Raw genomic sequence first — 16,378 nt, forward strand, 5'->3', positions numbered from 1 at the left:
TGCCGTCCGACTTTCGGCTCCTCGTACAGCTGCTAGTCCGAGAGAAGCCAATCTCACGAACAGCATCTGTCAAACGAACATGCTGGAACACCGATTAGCGCTTGCAGCCATTGACATCACTGTGGGATGGAGGGGCAGACAGAACACAATAGCTCAGAGCGGAGATCACCACACCAACATCGGATGTGTTAGTATGGCAATCTGTAAGTTTTTTTTTTTTTTTTTTTTTTCTGTTCCCGCTGCAAAAAAAATCTTTGTGTGTGTACTCGGCATTAGAGTCTGTGAAGACACATGGGATGAAGGGTGTAGCTGTTGATTTTCTATACCAGCATAGAACACTACAGTGGGAGAGGAAAAGTACATTTCCAAGAGGAAACTAATTAAAGTGTTACTATACCCAGTACCCTGCATTCACTATATCTGGTTTCCCACAGTACACAGAACATGGAAATGCAATTATTTTAGTAAATATAAACTCTAAATACCTTTTCTCATCAGCAGTATATAGCAGTGTTGTGACTTCTGTCATGGTCTGGTTAAAGCTTGTAGGAGTTTTCATTCTCCCCTGATTGCCCTAAGAGGCTGCAGGACCCCTGGTCCTCTGGACAGTGCTGATTGGCCTGTGTTGACCACATGCACCCTCCCAAGGAAAAAAAAAACTCTCTAGCAATACACACCAAAATGTGCATGTGCAGAGTGCCCCAAGGCTTTGTGCTGTCAGGAGATGGATTGGGGACTGGAAGAAGGGGAGGACCAGAGAAGACTGGATTGAACAGCCTTTTTACACAATACAGAGGATTAACCCCTTCAGTTCCACAGTGAGTATAACAAGCATGCTTTACTGCATATCCTGACTGATTTTACTGTTGTGGGTTTAGTAACACTTTGTTACAGCATAAAATAGTATAGGACTATAAGGCTAGGTTCACACATGTCCGGCTGCGGTTTGCAGTGCAGAGTCCGATGCGGTTTTGTTCACCATTTCAGGTGCAATTTTTTACTTGAATCTGTACCTAAACCGAACCCATAATTGCACAGGACCCTTTTCAAAAATGGACCGCAGCCACCTTGGACACATGTGAACCAGCTCCATTGAAAGCCGGTCCGGTTCACATGTTATGCAAATCGGATGCAGTTAAAAACGCATCCAATTTGCTTATATGTGAACCAAGCCTAAAAAGACAAAGGTGTGAGACTTCCACTGGGCTTTAAAAAAGAACTTCACTAAGCACAATCTTTTTCTGAACTGGTCACGTCATATACAGTAATCCAATAACCATTCCCATACAGATTCACTTTGCACATGGATACAGACAAACAAAGGACCTATTCCTTCGGAATAACAAAAGGTAGGAATCTGCAACAAAGTTTTTTTTTTTAAATCCCTGCAATGTACAGTACATAGATCATGCAGAGGGGAATGTTGTTTTTTTTTTTCTCAAAAGTGGAGCTACTCTTTAAAGCACATGCACCAGGAAGAAACACCTGTTAGTATATTTCTATATCTTATTCCATTGCGTATGTATAAAATCTGTATTTCATTATTTGGCCCTAGTGTGTGTGTATATATGAACATGATTTAGGGACCCTAGACTGTAAGCTCCATGAGGGCAGGGACTGATGTGAATGTACAACATACTGCATATGTAATGTAAGGTGCTGCGTAAATTGTCGGCGCTATAGAAGTACCTGAAATAAATAAAAAATAAATGTAAACATTTTCACTCATGATTCCAATGCAGCAGCAAAACGAAATGGGAAAATCTGTCAAACGTGCTTCAACTCAAACTCAAAAGGAGTGTATGCTTATGAAGTTATTTTTTGTTATCCATCATAAAGTAGTACTAAAGGTTTAGCATTTTTTACATTAATGCATTAAGGTAAAAAATACCCCAGTATATTTATAACCTCCCCTGTCCCCAAACACTTACCTACTGTCCCTTGTCACCGCCACCAGGTCTGAGTCGATCTGTGCCTTTCTCTTGCAGAGGAGCAGTGGGCTTCTGGAGCTGTCAGTCAACTTACTGGGAAAAGGGAGGAGGGGTGTGACTTGCTGGGCACTGTGTGTTTGTATGGAGGCATACAGCCCTGACTGGGAGCACGTTCATAAGGGTGGCCTTTTTAGCAGCAGGCTAGCTAAAGGAGACACAACCGCAAATGGGGAGGGAGTGGTTCGGAGACCAGTCAAACAGGGAAAGGTTTCCAAAACTAAAATAAATACTAAAAAATATATAAATATATATTAATCCCTCTTTAACCACTTGCCGACCACACTATAGCACAATGACAGATACAGCACGACTGGCTAGTTCTGGGAGGCCGTCATATGACAGCCTCCCATTTTCGCGCCAACTGCCAGTGTCCAGATGACACTGATGACCACAGATTGAGGTAAAGAGCCAATCAGCAGCACTTTGCCACGTGATCAGCAGTATCCTTGCAATCACTTCATGGATGTAAATGGTAACCACATTAGGAGAAGAGAGGAAAAGAGAACCGATAACCGGCTTCTCTAAAAGGGACTGATTATCCTTGTCCTGATTATCAGTTCTACCAATCGGTGCCGCCTCATCTGTGCCAACTATCATTGCCCATCAGTGCAGCCTCTTCAGCACATATCAGTGAAGGAGAAAAATTACCTGTTTGCAAAATTTTATAACTATCAGAAAGTTTCTTTTTTTCAAAATTTTCGGTCTTTCTTCGTTCATTTAGCAAAAAAATTAAAAAACCCAGTGGTGATTAAATACCACCAAAAGAAAGCTCTAATTTGTGTGAAAAAAATTATAAAATTGATGTTTGGGTACAGTGTTGCAGGACCGCGTAGTTGTCATTCAAATTCGATTGAGCTCAAAAGCTGAAAATTGGCTTGGGCAGGGAGGGGGTAAAAGTGCAAGTGGTTAATTTATATCGCTTTGAAGAGCTATGTTTTCACCTTCATGAAAAAATAAATTTTGATAATCTGAGTCAAAACAGCAAATCAAAATTGATTTTTGGTAAGAATAAAACCCCTCCAAGGGATGGAATAATTTTTATTATGAGTCTCTTCATAATAAAATCTTAATTGGAGACAAAAATAAAGCTCAAGTTGTAAATAATTTTGGAGCTTTTAGCATGGAATAGCATAAAACTGTTGTTTATGCATCGCATACAAACTGTTCTTTTGTACTTTGTCTTCTAGCAAGATGAATATCACATGGTTCATTTAGTATGTGCCTCCAGGACGCCTCCTAACTCCCCTAAACCAAGCACCAGCAGAGAAAATGCTAGAGCTGCAAGCACCAGCAGTAAATCAGTAAGTATGGAGCTGTGAGTGTAATTGATTAACAGTATCTGTTTTACATCCCCTTAATTTATCTAACATGCATGTTCATTAACCTGATGTAAGTTTATTAACTTGCATAGCTCTAAAAATTCTGTAGCTTCAATTAGAGTAAAGTTTGCTTTTCATAATTCCAAAAGGCCATACTTTATTGTAATTTGGTAAAATATACTTTCTTTATCATACATCACGGAACACAGAGCACCATAGTAATTACTATGTGGGTTATAGACCACCTTCAGGTGATGGACACTGGCACACCCTAAACAGGAAGTTACCTCCCTATATAACACCTCAGTTTTTTCGCCAGTGTCTAAGGTTTTGGTCACGAGTGAAGATGTGCTCTGAGGAGCTCCAGGAGGGATCCATGCTGGATTTAAACAGCCTCCACAGACCGGATCCATCCAAAGTGCCACTGATGCCAAGGTGGATGGTACCCGGGCCTCATAAACGAAGCACAAGGTTTTGCCTGTAACGCCTCTCTCTGCAGGGCTGGACCCCAGGACTTTGGTCTTTTACCTAAAATTTTGCTACATTACCTAAAGTTTTTCCTGGTGGGGTGCTAATACAGGTCCAAGGGAGTGGAACCCCTACAAAGGGACCCGGTCCTTGAAGGTTTGCTAACGCAGCCCACTGTGATGGGTAAAGTTTGGATCTGTCTGTTACAGCAGTATCCTGCAGCGAGGATAAGGTAAGAGAAGAGGCCTAGGAACTGTAAAAAGTTCACCTATGGTTGTATCTTCCATGAGTAAAATGTTGTCATGCCTTAAAGTCTCCACTAGAGGGAGTAAATGCACATACCTTGATACGTTGCTTCCCAATCAGCTCAGTCCAGCTAAAAACAGCATGTGTTCTTCTCCCCCCTGGGGGGGAACTAATAGAGTTGGGAAGTACAACAGTATTGGTACTCTCCCCCCCCCCCCCCCCCGGTGTGCGGTGGTGGCGTCCCTGTGTTGTACAGTGGGTACATTTAGCTTTCAGTCTTTGCATGGCTAAAATGGAGTCAGCTGAAAAAACAATAACATAAAGCTTTATTTTCTCTCCCCAGCCCTTGTCTATTGTTTTTACACAGACAGAGCCTCCCCTTCTATGGGTCTGCACTGGCAGACCCGAATGCCGTCCGCGCGCGCGCAGATGGCTGTTAATTTGAAAGGGGGGGGGCGGTTAGTGGTGAGGGGGCGTGGCTTAGGTGCTGCGCCGTGTGCGGGACGTAGTGTCCATGTGGAGCACACGACGCAGGTGCTGGGAACGCGAGCAAGCTCACACCTAAGGCTTTTTTTTTTAACAGACGCTTCTCACAACAGAAGATCTTTATTAGAAGAGATGGAAGTCTGACGCACAGGACGCAGGAGCGTAAGGGATGTATGCAGGCATTTCCAATACAGGAAATACATTGTTACTCAGCACCAAGCTGAATTTTATATAGCGGCATTGTATTGCTAGTGCTTCTGCTTTTGTGTTTAGCACTATGACTTCCAAAATGGTACCAAAAATTCCACCCCCAGGCACTGGGAACTCCAGTCATACCTCCACACTGTCATCCTCTCCTGAAATACCAATTGTGGCAAGCCGGGGTCATTAGAACCAACTTGTGGTGCAGCTGCTTCTCACTTCTCAGCCCCTGTATTCATGACTGAAGATGCATTTTTCTCCGCCCTGCAGGGCCTAGAAGGCAGATTAGCGGCTATAATCACATCCTCCATCCAAAGGGATAGGAAGCGTGTTAGATTCCACTCCCCCACCTCAGACCCCCTACCAAGGGAACAGTGGGTACAGAATCAAGTGTTACTCTCAGGCAATCAGGAGGAAAGGCAAACCGATGACTCCTCTTCAGAGGAGACCACAGTGGATGAACCTTTTTCAGACTCGCAATCTGAGAAATTGCTGGTACAATCTCTTACGGAGATGGTTCGTTCCTCTTTCAAGCTACCTCTAACAGAGTCAGCTGAAAGTTCTGTTTCTTCTTTAGGTTCCTTAAAACCTTCACAGCCTTTTCATGCGTTTCCTGTACATGCATTACTAGAAAAACTTATTTATGCTGAATGGGATCACCCTGATAAGCACTTTCTCCCTCCAAAGAGATTATTAGCTCTCTATCCTATGGAGGAAAAATTCACCAAAAAATGGAATGTTGCAGCAGTTGCCGCTGCGATTTCCAGTGTGAATAAAAGTCTAACTTGCACAGTAGACAATGCACAAATGCTTAAAGATCCAACAGTAAAAGGTTGGAATTTCTGTTAAAATCCTCTTTTTCCTTGGCAGGGGCCGTTACTCAGCCTGCAGTCGCTGCAATAGGCATCTGTCAGACCCTAAAGGACCAGTTTAGACAGGCCCTTAAGGAGGTCTATGCACAACAGGCCCGCGATTTGGCCAAACTACCAAAGGCATTATGTTTTGCCATAGACGCCATGAAAGACTCTATTCACCAGGCGTCCTGCCTTGCGCTTGTACAAATACACATGTGTAGGATCCTATGTTTAAAAAATTGGTCAGCTGAAGCACCTTGCAAAAGGCTTCTGACTAGTTTCCCTTTTCATGGGGATCGACTATTTGGGGATGATTTGGACACATACATCCAAATGATTTCTAGTGGGAAGAGTACTCTTTTGCCAGTCAAAAGAAAGTATGAACGTCCTTCATTTAAGCGGACTCTTTCCCCTGTGGCAGGGGCATCCGCCTCTAGGCAGTGGCGATGGCCTCCACCGTCGGACTCTAGAGGAAAGCCTCAGGATCAGGCCCAGGCACAGAAAAAAGACTTGGGGCCGGAAATCTGCAAAGCAGAATTCTAAGGCCTCGTTATGAAGAGGCGCCCCCCCTCGCCAGAGTGGGGGGAAGACTTCTGCAATACTTAGAAGTCTGGCAAGAGGAACTTCAGGACAGATGGGTCATCTCCACGGTGTTTCTAGGATACAAACTAGAATTTCGGGAGTTTCCACAGTCTCGTTTTCTGAGATCAAACGTTCCCAAAGATCCAGGGAAAAAGCATCTCTGTTTCGGGCACTAGACCGATTACTGACTCAGGGGGTGATCATACAAACCCCCACAAGAAGAGCAAGGCTTGGGGTTTTTATTCAAACCTCTTTACCGTAACGAAACCAAATGGAGATGTCAGACCCATTCTAGATCTAAAAAATCTAAATTAGTTCCTGAAGATCCGCTCCTTTTGCATGGAGTCGATCAGGTCAGTGGTTTCTATTCTAGAAAGAAAAGAACTTCTGGCGTCTATCGACATATCTGCATGTCCCTATATTTCCCACTCAAGGGTTTCTGCGGTTCAAGGTAGAACGGTAGCATTTTCAGTTTGTAGCCTTGCCCTTCGGTCTAGCTACAGCACCCCGGGTGTTTACAAAAGTTCTAGCCCCACCTCTAGCCAGGGTTAAGTGCACAGGGTATAACAGTCTTGGCGTAAGTAGACGATCTATTGCTAATAGACCAGTCGGTGGCTCGTTTGGAGAAAAGCGTGCTCATTAAAACCAAATACCTAAAAAATCTGAGTTGAATTCTCAAATTAGAGAAGTCTTCCTTAAAACCGCTAGAAAGGCTGGAGTACTTGGGTCTGATTATAGACACAGCCCAGAAGAAGGCGTTCTTGCCTCAGGCAAGATCAACGCCATAAGAGAGCTGGTGCAGATGGTCAGGTCGAAAAGAGATTCCTCCATTCGCCTTTGCATGAGGTTGTTAGGAAAGATGGTGACTTCATTCGAAGCGGTTCCCTATGCCCATTGGGGACTGTTGCAAAACAGTATCCTGTCTGCTTGGAACAAAACAGTTCAAGTTCTAGATTTGCCAATGCAGCTGTCCCCAAAGGTGTTCCAGAGCCTCAGCTGGTGCTCAGTATCCGGGAATCTGCAGAAGGAAAAAAACCTTCATACCAGTTACCTGGAAAGTGGTAACGACAGATGCCATCCTTTCAGGTTAGAGAGCAGTAATGGAAAAGACAACTGTCCAGGGACAGTGGTCCAGAACCGAAAAAGCCTTGCCCGTCAACATCCTAGAGATTCAGGCAGCGCATCTGGCTCTGAAGCCCTGAACATTCAGGTTACGGGATTGTCCTGTCAAGATCCAATCCGACAATGCCACAGCTGTGGCCTATATCAAATCACCAAGGGGGCACTAAGGGTCATGCAGCTCAAAGAGTGGTGGACCATATTCTAGCTTGGGTGGAAAGGGATGTTCCTTGCCTAGCAGCAGTCTTCATTCTGGGAATAGAGAATTGGCAGGTGGACTACGTGAGTTGCCAGCAGTTGTTCCCGGGGGAGTGGTCCCTTCACCCCAGAATATATGCCAAGGATGGGGGATCCCGGACTTAGATCTTTTGGCGTCCAGGTTCAACATGTAGTTGGTCAACTTTATGTCAAGGACAAGGGATCGAATCGCATGCGAGACAGATGCGTGGTGACCCCATGGGGTCAGTTTTCACCGAATTAGGTTTTTTCCCTATTCAGTTGCTGCCATGGCTTCTTTGCAGGATCAAGCTAGAAAGAAAGCCGGTAATTCTGGTAGCCCCAGCTTGACCAGAAGGTCCTGGTATGCAGAAATCGTACAGATGGCGGTGGAGGATCCCATGGTCTCTTCCACTACATGCAGACCTATTCTCATAGGGGCCGATATTCCATCCTACCTTACAAATGCTAAGTTTGAGGGGTTGGCTATTGAAGCCCACATTCTGAAGCAACGTCATCTCTCCTGGTCAGTGATTTCTACCTTCATTAATGAAGCCAGCTTCTTGAGTCATATATTATAGACTCTGGAGGCTTTATGTTTTCTGGTGTGAATCCTAGGGTTGGCACCCTCGGAAATATAACATAGGTAGAATTCCTGTTTTTTCTACAAGTACAGATGATGCTGGCCTTGAGTACTATTAAGGGCCAAGTCTCGGCTTTATCGGTCTTATTTCAAAGACCGCTTGCTTCACAGTCTTTGGTCTGGGGTTTTTATACAAGGGGTAAGGCGGCTTATTCCGCCAGTTAGACCACCCTTGAAGCCAGCTTCTTGAGTCATATATTATAGACTCTGGAGGCTTTATGTTTTCTGGTGTGAATCCTAGGGTTGGCACCCTCGGAAATATAACATAGGTAGAATTCCTGTTTTTTCTACAAGTACAGATGATGCTGGCCTTGAGTAATATTAAGGGCCAAGTCTCGGCTTTATCGGTCTTATTTCAAAGACCGCTTGCTTCACAGTCTTTGGTCTGGGGTTTTTATACAAGGGGTAAGGCGGCTTATTCCGCCAGTTAGACCACCCTTGAACCTTTGGGACTTGAACTTAGTTTTTTGCCGGTATTGCAAAAAACAGCCTTGTGAACTGTCACAGCATACTCCCTTGATCCTTCTGACAAGGGAAATAGTGTTTCAGGTTGCTATACCCTCTGCAAGAGGGCATTGGAGTTGGCTGCTCTTTCCTGTAAAGAAGCCATATTTATTATTAGGGTGGTTTTTAGGTTTTCACCTAAACCAAGATATTGTCCTACCATCGTTTTTTTCCAAAACCAGGTTCTAGGGTAGAGAACTACATTGTCTTGATGTAGTGAGAGCGGTCAAGGTCTATTTAAAGACGACTGCTCAGGTCTGAAAGACTGATGTTTTATTATGCTGCCAGAGGATCCTAGGAAGGAACAGGCAGCGTTGAAATCCACTATTGCTAAGTGGATTCGGCAAGTATAATTCAGGCCTAATGGTTAAAAGGTAAGATTTCACCTTTTCATGTCAAAACGCACTCCACTAGAGCAGTTAATGCTTCTGGGGCAGTGCATCACCAAGCCTCCATGGCTCAGATCTGCAAGGCCACAGCTTGGTCTGCATTCCATACATTCACCAGATTTTATCAATGTAAAAAAAGGGCATGAGGATATCGCCTTTGGGCGCAGTGTGCTGCAGGCAGCAGTATAAGTCCTCAAGTTTGTTGGCGCCCTACAGGTTGTGTCTCCCTCCCTTAAATAGCATTGCTATGGGACGTCCCACATAGTAATTACTAGGGTGCTCTGTGTCCCGTTATGTACGATAAAGAAAATAGGATTTTTATAACCGCTTACCTGTAAAAATCCTTTTCTTGGAGTACATCATGGGACACAGAGGTCCTGTCCCTCTTCTTCTGGGGTATATGTATATTGCTTTGCTACAAAAATTGAGGTGTTCCCGGTGTGGGAGGGGTTATATAGGGAGGCAACTTCCTGTTCAGGATGTGCCAGTGTCCATCACCTGAAGGTGGTCTATAACCCACATAGTAATTACTATGGTGCCCTGTGTCCCATGGTGTACTCCAAGAAAAGAATTTTACAGTTAAGCTGTTATAAAAATCCTATTATAGTACACCCAGCTCTCATGTTAGTCCCCTTTTACTGGTCTGTGGTTCAGCTATCTCCTCAGTCGAGAACAGGGACACGGGGGAACGCATTGAAGAGAAAAAAGGCTGTAGCATCAGTGCCATCATATGGGGCAACCCCTTTCCAATTTTGGGGCTTTGCTTAGCACTTGTGTATATTGAACATTTTTGCCCCGTATTCCTTTTTTGGTCCAGGTATCAGAGGTTTTTTTTTACCAGTCCTTTGCAACATTTGCTGACTGACAAGTCCTGAAGCACAGTTTTTCTGTTTGTTTTACATTCAAAATTCTCGCACTGTACATTGTTCTGTAAAAATAAATAAAACATCTTTTGGATACAGCTATGACACTCATCATGACTGCTCAAAAAATATTGAGGTGACTGATTTATGTACCTGTTGGTGATGAGGTGCACTGAGACCAGGGTGTCCATATGGACACTCCATCCTCCTTACAGCTGAGCTCCCTCCTGCTACTGCAGCTGTCATACAGACAGTGCAGTAGCTGAGGATTTTTAAAGTTGGGTAGGTGAAGCCTGTTGAGAATTCAGTGACACTAATCCCATGAGATCCACTCCCCTTGTGATTAACAGCAAGCAATGGGTGGGTCCATAGCCAAAATGCAGCCTGCCATTTTCTATATAATCCACCACTGCCTGCTGTCAATCACAAGGGAAGAGTGGACCTGCTGGGGAACTAGTCCTTCAGCTTCCCCATTAGGCTCCTACTGTCAGCAACACTGTTTGCTAGGTGGATGTCAGTTGTGATGTTGACAGTCTTCTTAGAACCAGTGAGAGGTGGGAAGCAGAGGAGGTAGCAGCAGCAAATATGCAGCCTGCTATAGAACGTATAGAGACAGGTATCCTGCCTGTCTCTGTATGCCAACTTAGGCCGGCTATACGCGCTTCGAATCACGACGGGTTCAGCAGCGGCCGAGATCAGCTTAATTAAGACCAACTTAGAGTTGGTCTTAATTACCTTTTAGTTTCGTTTTTCTATGAACTGGAGCTAATCATTTTTGAATTTGGTGCAGTAATAGTGCAACTTCTTTGTAAAAGTGTCGGTAAATCTACAGAAATGGGTGACAGGGATTTTTAAAATCTGGCGCAGGCCATCTAAAAGGGCCATGTCACCAGAAATATGTTAGGGCATGACTAAATTCCCCTGAGCATCTTTTGTATTTTTGCAGTTTCTGTATAAGGCCCCCTTCACATGGAGCGATCGGGTCTGCCTGTCAGTTTCTCAGGTGGACCTGATTGGACCCTCCATTATTCTCTCTGGAGTGGCGGATGTAAGCAGACATGTGTCCGTTTATGCCCGCCAACATCCAATCCAATCCACTAAAAACAGACAGATGGTGTTCCCCATCTGTCTAGCGAATCAAATTGAATGGCAGTTGGGTGTAAGCGGACAGGCAGTCCATTTACATCTGACCAACCCATAGAAGGGAGTGGGCTGTGTCTGTGTCCACTCTGCATATGCGCAGTGGACACGGACCAGCCATCCGCCTGCTCAGCAGGGATCAGCGGAAAGATTCCCCGCTGAGCAGGCGGAGTTCGTTTTGTGTAGAAGGGGCCTAAGGCATATTTTGCCTTACACAGTTTGTATTATATGTGGTCATTTAGTTCCATTGTTAAAGGGAATATTTATCAACGACAGTTTTAGGCTGGCCCCAGGCTTAGAGTGTTGTATGTCTCACCCTAACCAGATCAGTCACCTTGTGTCTTTTGATCCATCTTCATCTTACTTATTTGTAAAGAAAAATGATTTGCATATTCCTTTGGGAACAAAGGAAAATCGCTAAAGCTTCGGACTTTAAAGGCAATTTGGACCACATAAATTGTAAAAAAATATATATTTTATTTGTACATAACAATATAAAAAATTGCATGAGCAAGACACAAAAACATAGAAATGAAAAACATGCCATCACTTATGCATAGAATACAGGCCGCAATGGCCAGCTATTGTAAAAATAGTTTTTTTACACAGTATCAGATAAGTGAGCCCCTGTGCGTTGTATTCTACGCGTATGCGATGGCATGTTTTAATTTCTATGTTTTTGTGTCTTGCTCTTGCAATTTTTTTATATACAGTGGGGATCGAAAGTTTGGGCACCCCAGGTAAAAATATGTATTAATGTGTATAACAAAACCAAGGAAAGATAGAAAAATCTCCAAATGGCATCAAATTACAGGATAGACATTCTTATAATATGTCAAAAAAAGTTAGATTTTATTTCTATCATTTACACTTTCAAAATTACAGAAAACAAAAAAATGGCGTCTGCAAAAGTTTGGGCACCCTGCAGAGTTAATATCTTGTACTGCCCCCTTTGGCAAGTATCACAGCTTGTAAATGCTTTTTGTAGCCAGCCAAGAGTCTTTCAATTCTTGTTTGAGGTATCTTTGCCCATTCTTCCTTACAAAAGTCTTCCAGTTCTTTGAGATTTCTGGGCTGTCTGTCACGCACTGCTCTTTTAAGGTCTATCCATAGATTTTCAATAATGTTGAGGTCAGGAGATTGTGAAGGCCATGGCAAAACCTTCAGTTTACGCCTCTTGATGTAATCCCCCGTGGATTTTGAGGTGTGTTTAGGATCATTATCCATTTGTAGAAGCCATCCTCTCTTTAACTTCAGCTTTTTCACAGATGGCATCAAGTTACCATCCAAAATTTTCTGAAATTTTATTGAATCCATTTTTCCTTCTACTCGTGAAATGTTCCCTGTGTCACTGGCTGCAATACAACCCCACAGCATTGATTGATCCATCCCCATGCTTAACAGTTGGACAGAGGTTCTTTTCATTAAATTCTGTGCCCTTTCTTCTCCAAACGTACCTTTGCTCATTCCGGCCAAAAAGTTCTATTTTAACCTCATCGGTCCACAGAACTTGTTTCCAAAATGCCTCAGGCTTGTCTATATGTTCATTTGCAAAGTTCAAACGCTGATTTTTGTGGTGAGGACGTAGAAGAGGTTTTCTTCTGATGACTCTTCCATGAAGACCATATTTGTACAAGTATCTCTTTATAGTGGAATAGTGTACCACAACTCCAGTGTCTGCCAGATCTTTCTGGAGGGATCGTTCAGTCAAACGTGGGTTTTGAATTGCTTTTCTCACAATCCTGCGAGCTGTTCTGTCTAATATTTTTCTTGGTCTTCCAGATCTTGCTTTAACTTCCACTGTTCCTGATGACTGCCATTTCTTAATTACATTCTGAACAGAGGATATTGACATCTGAAAAGGCTTTGCTATCTTCTTATAGCCTTCTCCAGCTTTGTGAGCGTCCACTATTTTCTGTTTCAGTTTTCTAGACAACTGCTTAGAAGAACTCATGGTGCTGATTGTTGGGGCAAGGTCAGATGAGTCTGGCCATTTAAAACCTTTGAGATTGACATCACCTGGTCTTCCCAGACGATGATTGAGAACAATCCATGACACTGGCAGGTCTCAGCTTTGCAAAGGGGGCAGTGCATGCTATAAATTCTGCAGGGTGCCCAAACTTTTGCAGACACCATTTATTTCTTTTCTGTAATTTTGAAAGTGTAAATGATGGAAATAAAATCAAACTTTTTTTGATATATTATAAGAATGTCTAATCTGTAATTTGATGCCATTTGGAGATTTTTCCATCTTTCCTTGGCTTCGTTATGCACATTAATACACATTTTTACCTGGGGTGCCCAAACTTTCTATCCCCACTGTACAAATAAAATATCTTTTTTCTTTTTACAATTTATGTGGTCCAAATTGCCTTTAAAGTCCGAACCTTTAGCTGTTTTCCTTTGTTCTCAAATATTCACGGCTGTGGCAAGGGAGTGATTCCAATACTTATCACTGCATATTCCTTTATTACACGCTACATAATGTGTGTATTCTGTGTTAGATGTTTGTGCCAAGGAAAATATGATCTGAAGCTGCCTTAAAATGAAGTTACAGTGAAACCTATGGGTTTGTGTTTTTTATATATATATATATATATATATATATATATATATATATATATATATATATTTAGGGTTGTACCGATACTAGTATCGGCACCGATACCGAGCATTTGCCCAAGTACTTGTACTCGGGCAAATGCTCCCGATGCTTCTCCCGATACCTAGAAGACAGCTGTGATCGGCGCGTGGGGGAGTTACAAGATTCTCCCCCAGGGGCTTTCAGCAGCTTTAGTGACATACAGCGATGATCGCTCACCGCTGACTGTCACTGCATCCTCCTCCATACCCCCTCCGTTCCTCTGTCCCCCTCCGTTCCTCTCTCCTTCCCTGTGTCTCTCCGCTGTCCCCTCCGTTCCTCTCTCCTTTTCTGTCCTTCTCCGCTGTCCCCTCCGTTCTGCTGTGTCTCTCCGCTGTCCCCTCCGTTCTGCTGTGTCTCTCCGCTGTCCCCTCCGTTCTGCTGTGTCTCTCTGCTGTCCCCCTCCGTTCCTCTCTCCTTCTCTGTCCCCCTCCGTTCTGCTGTCTCTCTCCGCTGTGTGAATGGAGAGAGTCAGCTGACTCTCTCCATTCACATAACTGAAACATTGTAATCTCCTGTGATTACGATGTGTCAGTTTATGAATGGAGAGGAGCCGCTGTCTTCTCTCCATTCATTCTCAGTGCAGCTGAGGCTGCAGAGAAAGGGACTGGGGAATCTCTATCCTCTGTCTCTTTCTCTGTCTCAAGGGGGAGATATCAGAGGTCTGTTAAGACCCCTGATATCTCACCAAAGCCCCCCAACAGGGCTGATTAAAAAAAAAACATAAAAAGAATAAAAAAAATATTATTGTAAAAAATAAAAATTGTAAAAAAAAAAAACCACACACACATACACCGTTCACCCCCCCCCCCCCAAAAAAAAGAAAACACTGTTTAAAAAAACCCCAAAAAAACTGTCACGTGACATTAAAAAAAAAGTATCGGTACTTGTACTCGGTCCTAAAAAAGTGGTATCGGGACAACCCTAATATATATATATATATATATATATATATATATATATATATATATATATATATATATATATATATATATATATATATATATATGAACACAAACCCATATATATCTCTATATATTCTGCCATTTTCAGGTGCATGTTTCCAAATGAAAGCTGATTATTTATTTTGGTCTTAAATGGCAAATTGACCTTTTCATGCCATTTAATACATTCTCTTTGTCAGCCTACTAAACATCATATAGTATTTTCAGAACTAGGATGGTAAGAATAGCATACGATGACTGTGAGTCTTTGGGCAACAAGTGGCAATATAAAAACACTGCTGGGTGATTTTGCCATCCGATGGGATATTTGTACATGTACATAAAAGGTAGACTCAACATTGCAAGTAATTCACCTTTTAGTAATTTTTGCATGCAGGTTTATGGGCCATTTTCTCTGGTCAATATGTGTCAAGTTTTTCCTTTTATAAATCTTGCAGACTATAAGTTAATTCTGACCCCACATTTTTCCTTCTTTTTTTTAGGGCTCAGAGCACTCAGGATCCGCTTCCCCTGTATCTACAAGTCAGGATATGCCGTCCACATCATCAAACCATAGAAACGAGGAGAGCCTGAGACACCGCCATGCCTCTCACACATCCACCAATACCATGCATGACTATTTTTCATACAACAGACAGCAGTAAGTTAGGATTGTGAAATCAGCTGTTTATTTTTTTGTCTATTTAATGTTTTTTTTTTTAGCAAAAGATAAGTCACAAAATTAAATCTTCAGTCGTGCTGTAGACATTGAACTAACAACTTTCATTTTGATACCCTTACCTCCAATGGATCTATCTTGTGTAGTCCAATAGACACCAGAGTTTGACCTCACTGCCCAGTGAATTCTGTAGTATAATAGACAGAGCCGTTTCTTCCTCAGCACCATAGTGTGCTTTTAGAATGCCCCCTAAAAAACAATATTGTTCTTAACAACAAAAATGTTAATAGTGCCATCCTTTAGGGTCTGTAAAAACAAAGTTCCTCAAAAAATGGGACCTTTGGAGGACCATGAACGCCCAAAGGAGTAGAAATTTTTTATATAAAATAATACAAATTTATTGCAAAGAGTAAATAACATCATACAACATGGATAAAACTGAAATACATTATGTAAAGGAACAGTCCACAAATAGATGGGAAAAGGACCAAACCAACTCTCGGGGAGACATATGAAATCCAACGCGTTTCAGCAAGTGAGGTTAGGATCTTCTTCAGGGAAAATGAATGGGCTGAGGACTTCCAGATGAATACAAACAATCTACAATTTCTTTTCATACATCAGGGGATGCAGAGCCATAGTTACTATTTGGGTTATAGGCCACCTTCAGGTGATGGACACTGGCATGCCCTAAATTAAAAAGTGCACTCCCTATATAACCCCTCCCACTACTGGGAGTACCTCAGTTTTTTCGCCAGTGTCTAAGGTGTTGGTCATGAGTAAAGATGTGCTGTGCTGAGCTCCACTGGAGCAATCCTTGCTGGGGCTAGCCATGCTGACCGGATCCAAAAAAAGTGTCTTTTTTTGGGGGGCCAAATTGAATGGTACCCGGGCCTCGTATCCGAAGAAACGAGGTTTTGCCTGTGAATGCTTCTCTTTTTAGAGAGCTGGACCCTGGGATCCAGTACTTTTTGGTAGTAAGGCCATAAAGTTTTACTGGCATGGTGCTATTGCAGGTCCAGGATAGCGGGTTCCCTCTAGGGTCCCCAGCTCCTGAAGGTTTAACGGAACCCACTGTGAAGGGTGAAGATTG

General features: G+C 42.9%; 1 protein-coding gene across 4 annotated transcripts in view; it reads left to right on the top strand.

Annotated features, from left to right (window-relative positions):
* Positions 1–16,378, top strand: part of HERPUD2 (HERPUD family member 2) — a 102,278-nt gene that overhangs the window by 40,163 nt on the left and 45,737 nt on the right. For all 4 annotated transcript variants that reach the window (XM_073630523.1, XM_073630524.1, XM_073630522.1 and 1 more), the window contains 2 exons: positions 3,179–3,292; positions 15,110–15,267. In XM_073630523.1, coding sequence (XP_073486624.1) covers positions 3,179–3,292; positions 15,110–15,267 — 272 coding nt within the window. The remainder of the gene's footprint in view (positions 1–3,178; positions 3,293–15,109; positions 15,268–16,378) is intronic.

Source organism: Aquarana catesbeiana, linkage group LG05 (assembly GCF_042186555.1).
Source record: "Aquarana catesbeiana isolate 2022-GZ linkage group LG05, ASM4218655v1, whole genome shotgun sequence".
Lineage (NCBI taxonomy): Eukaryota > Metazoa > Chordata > Amphibia > Anura > Ranidae > Aquarana > Aquarana catesbeiana.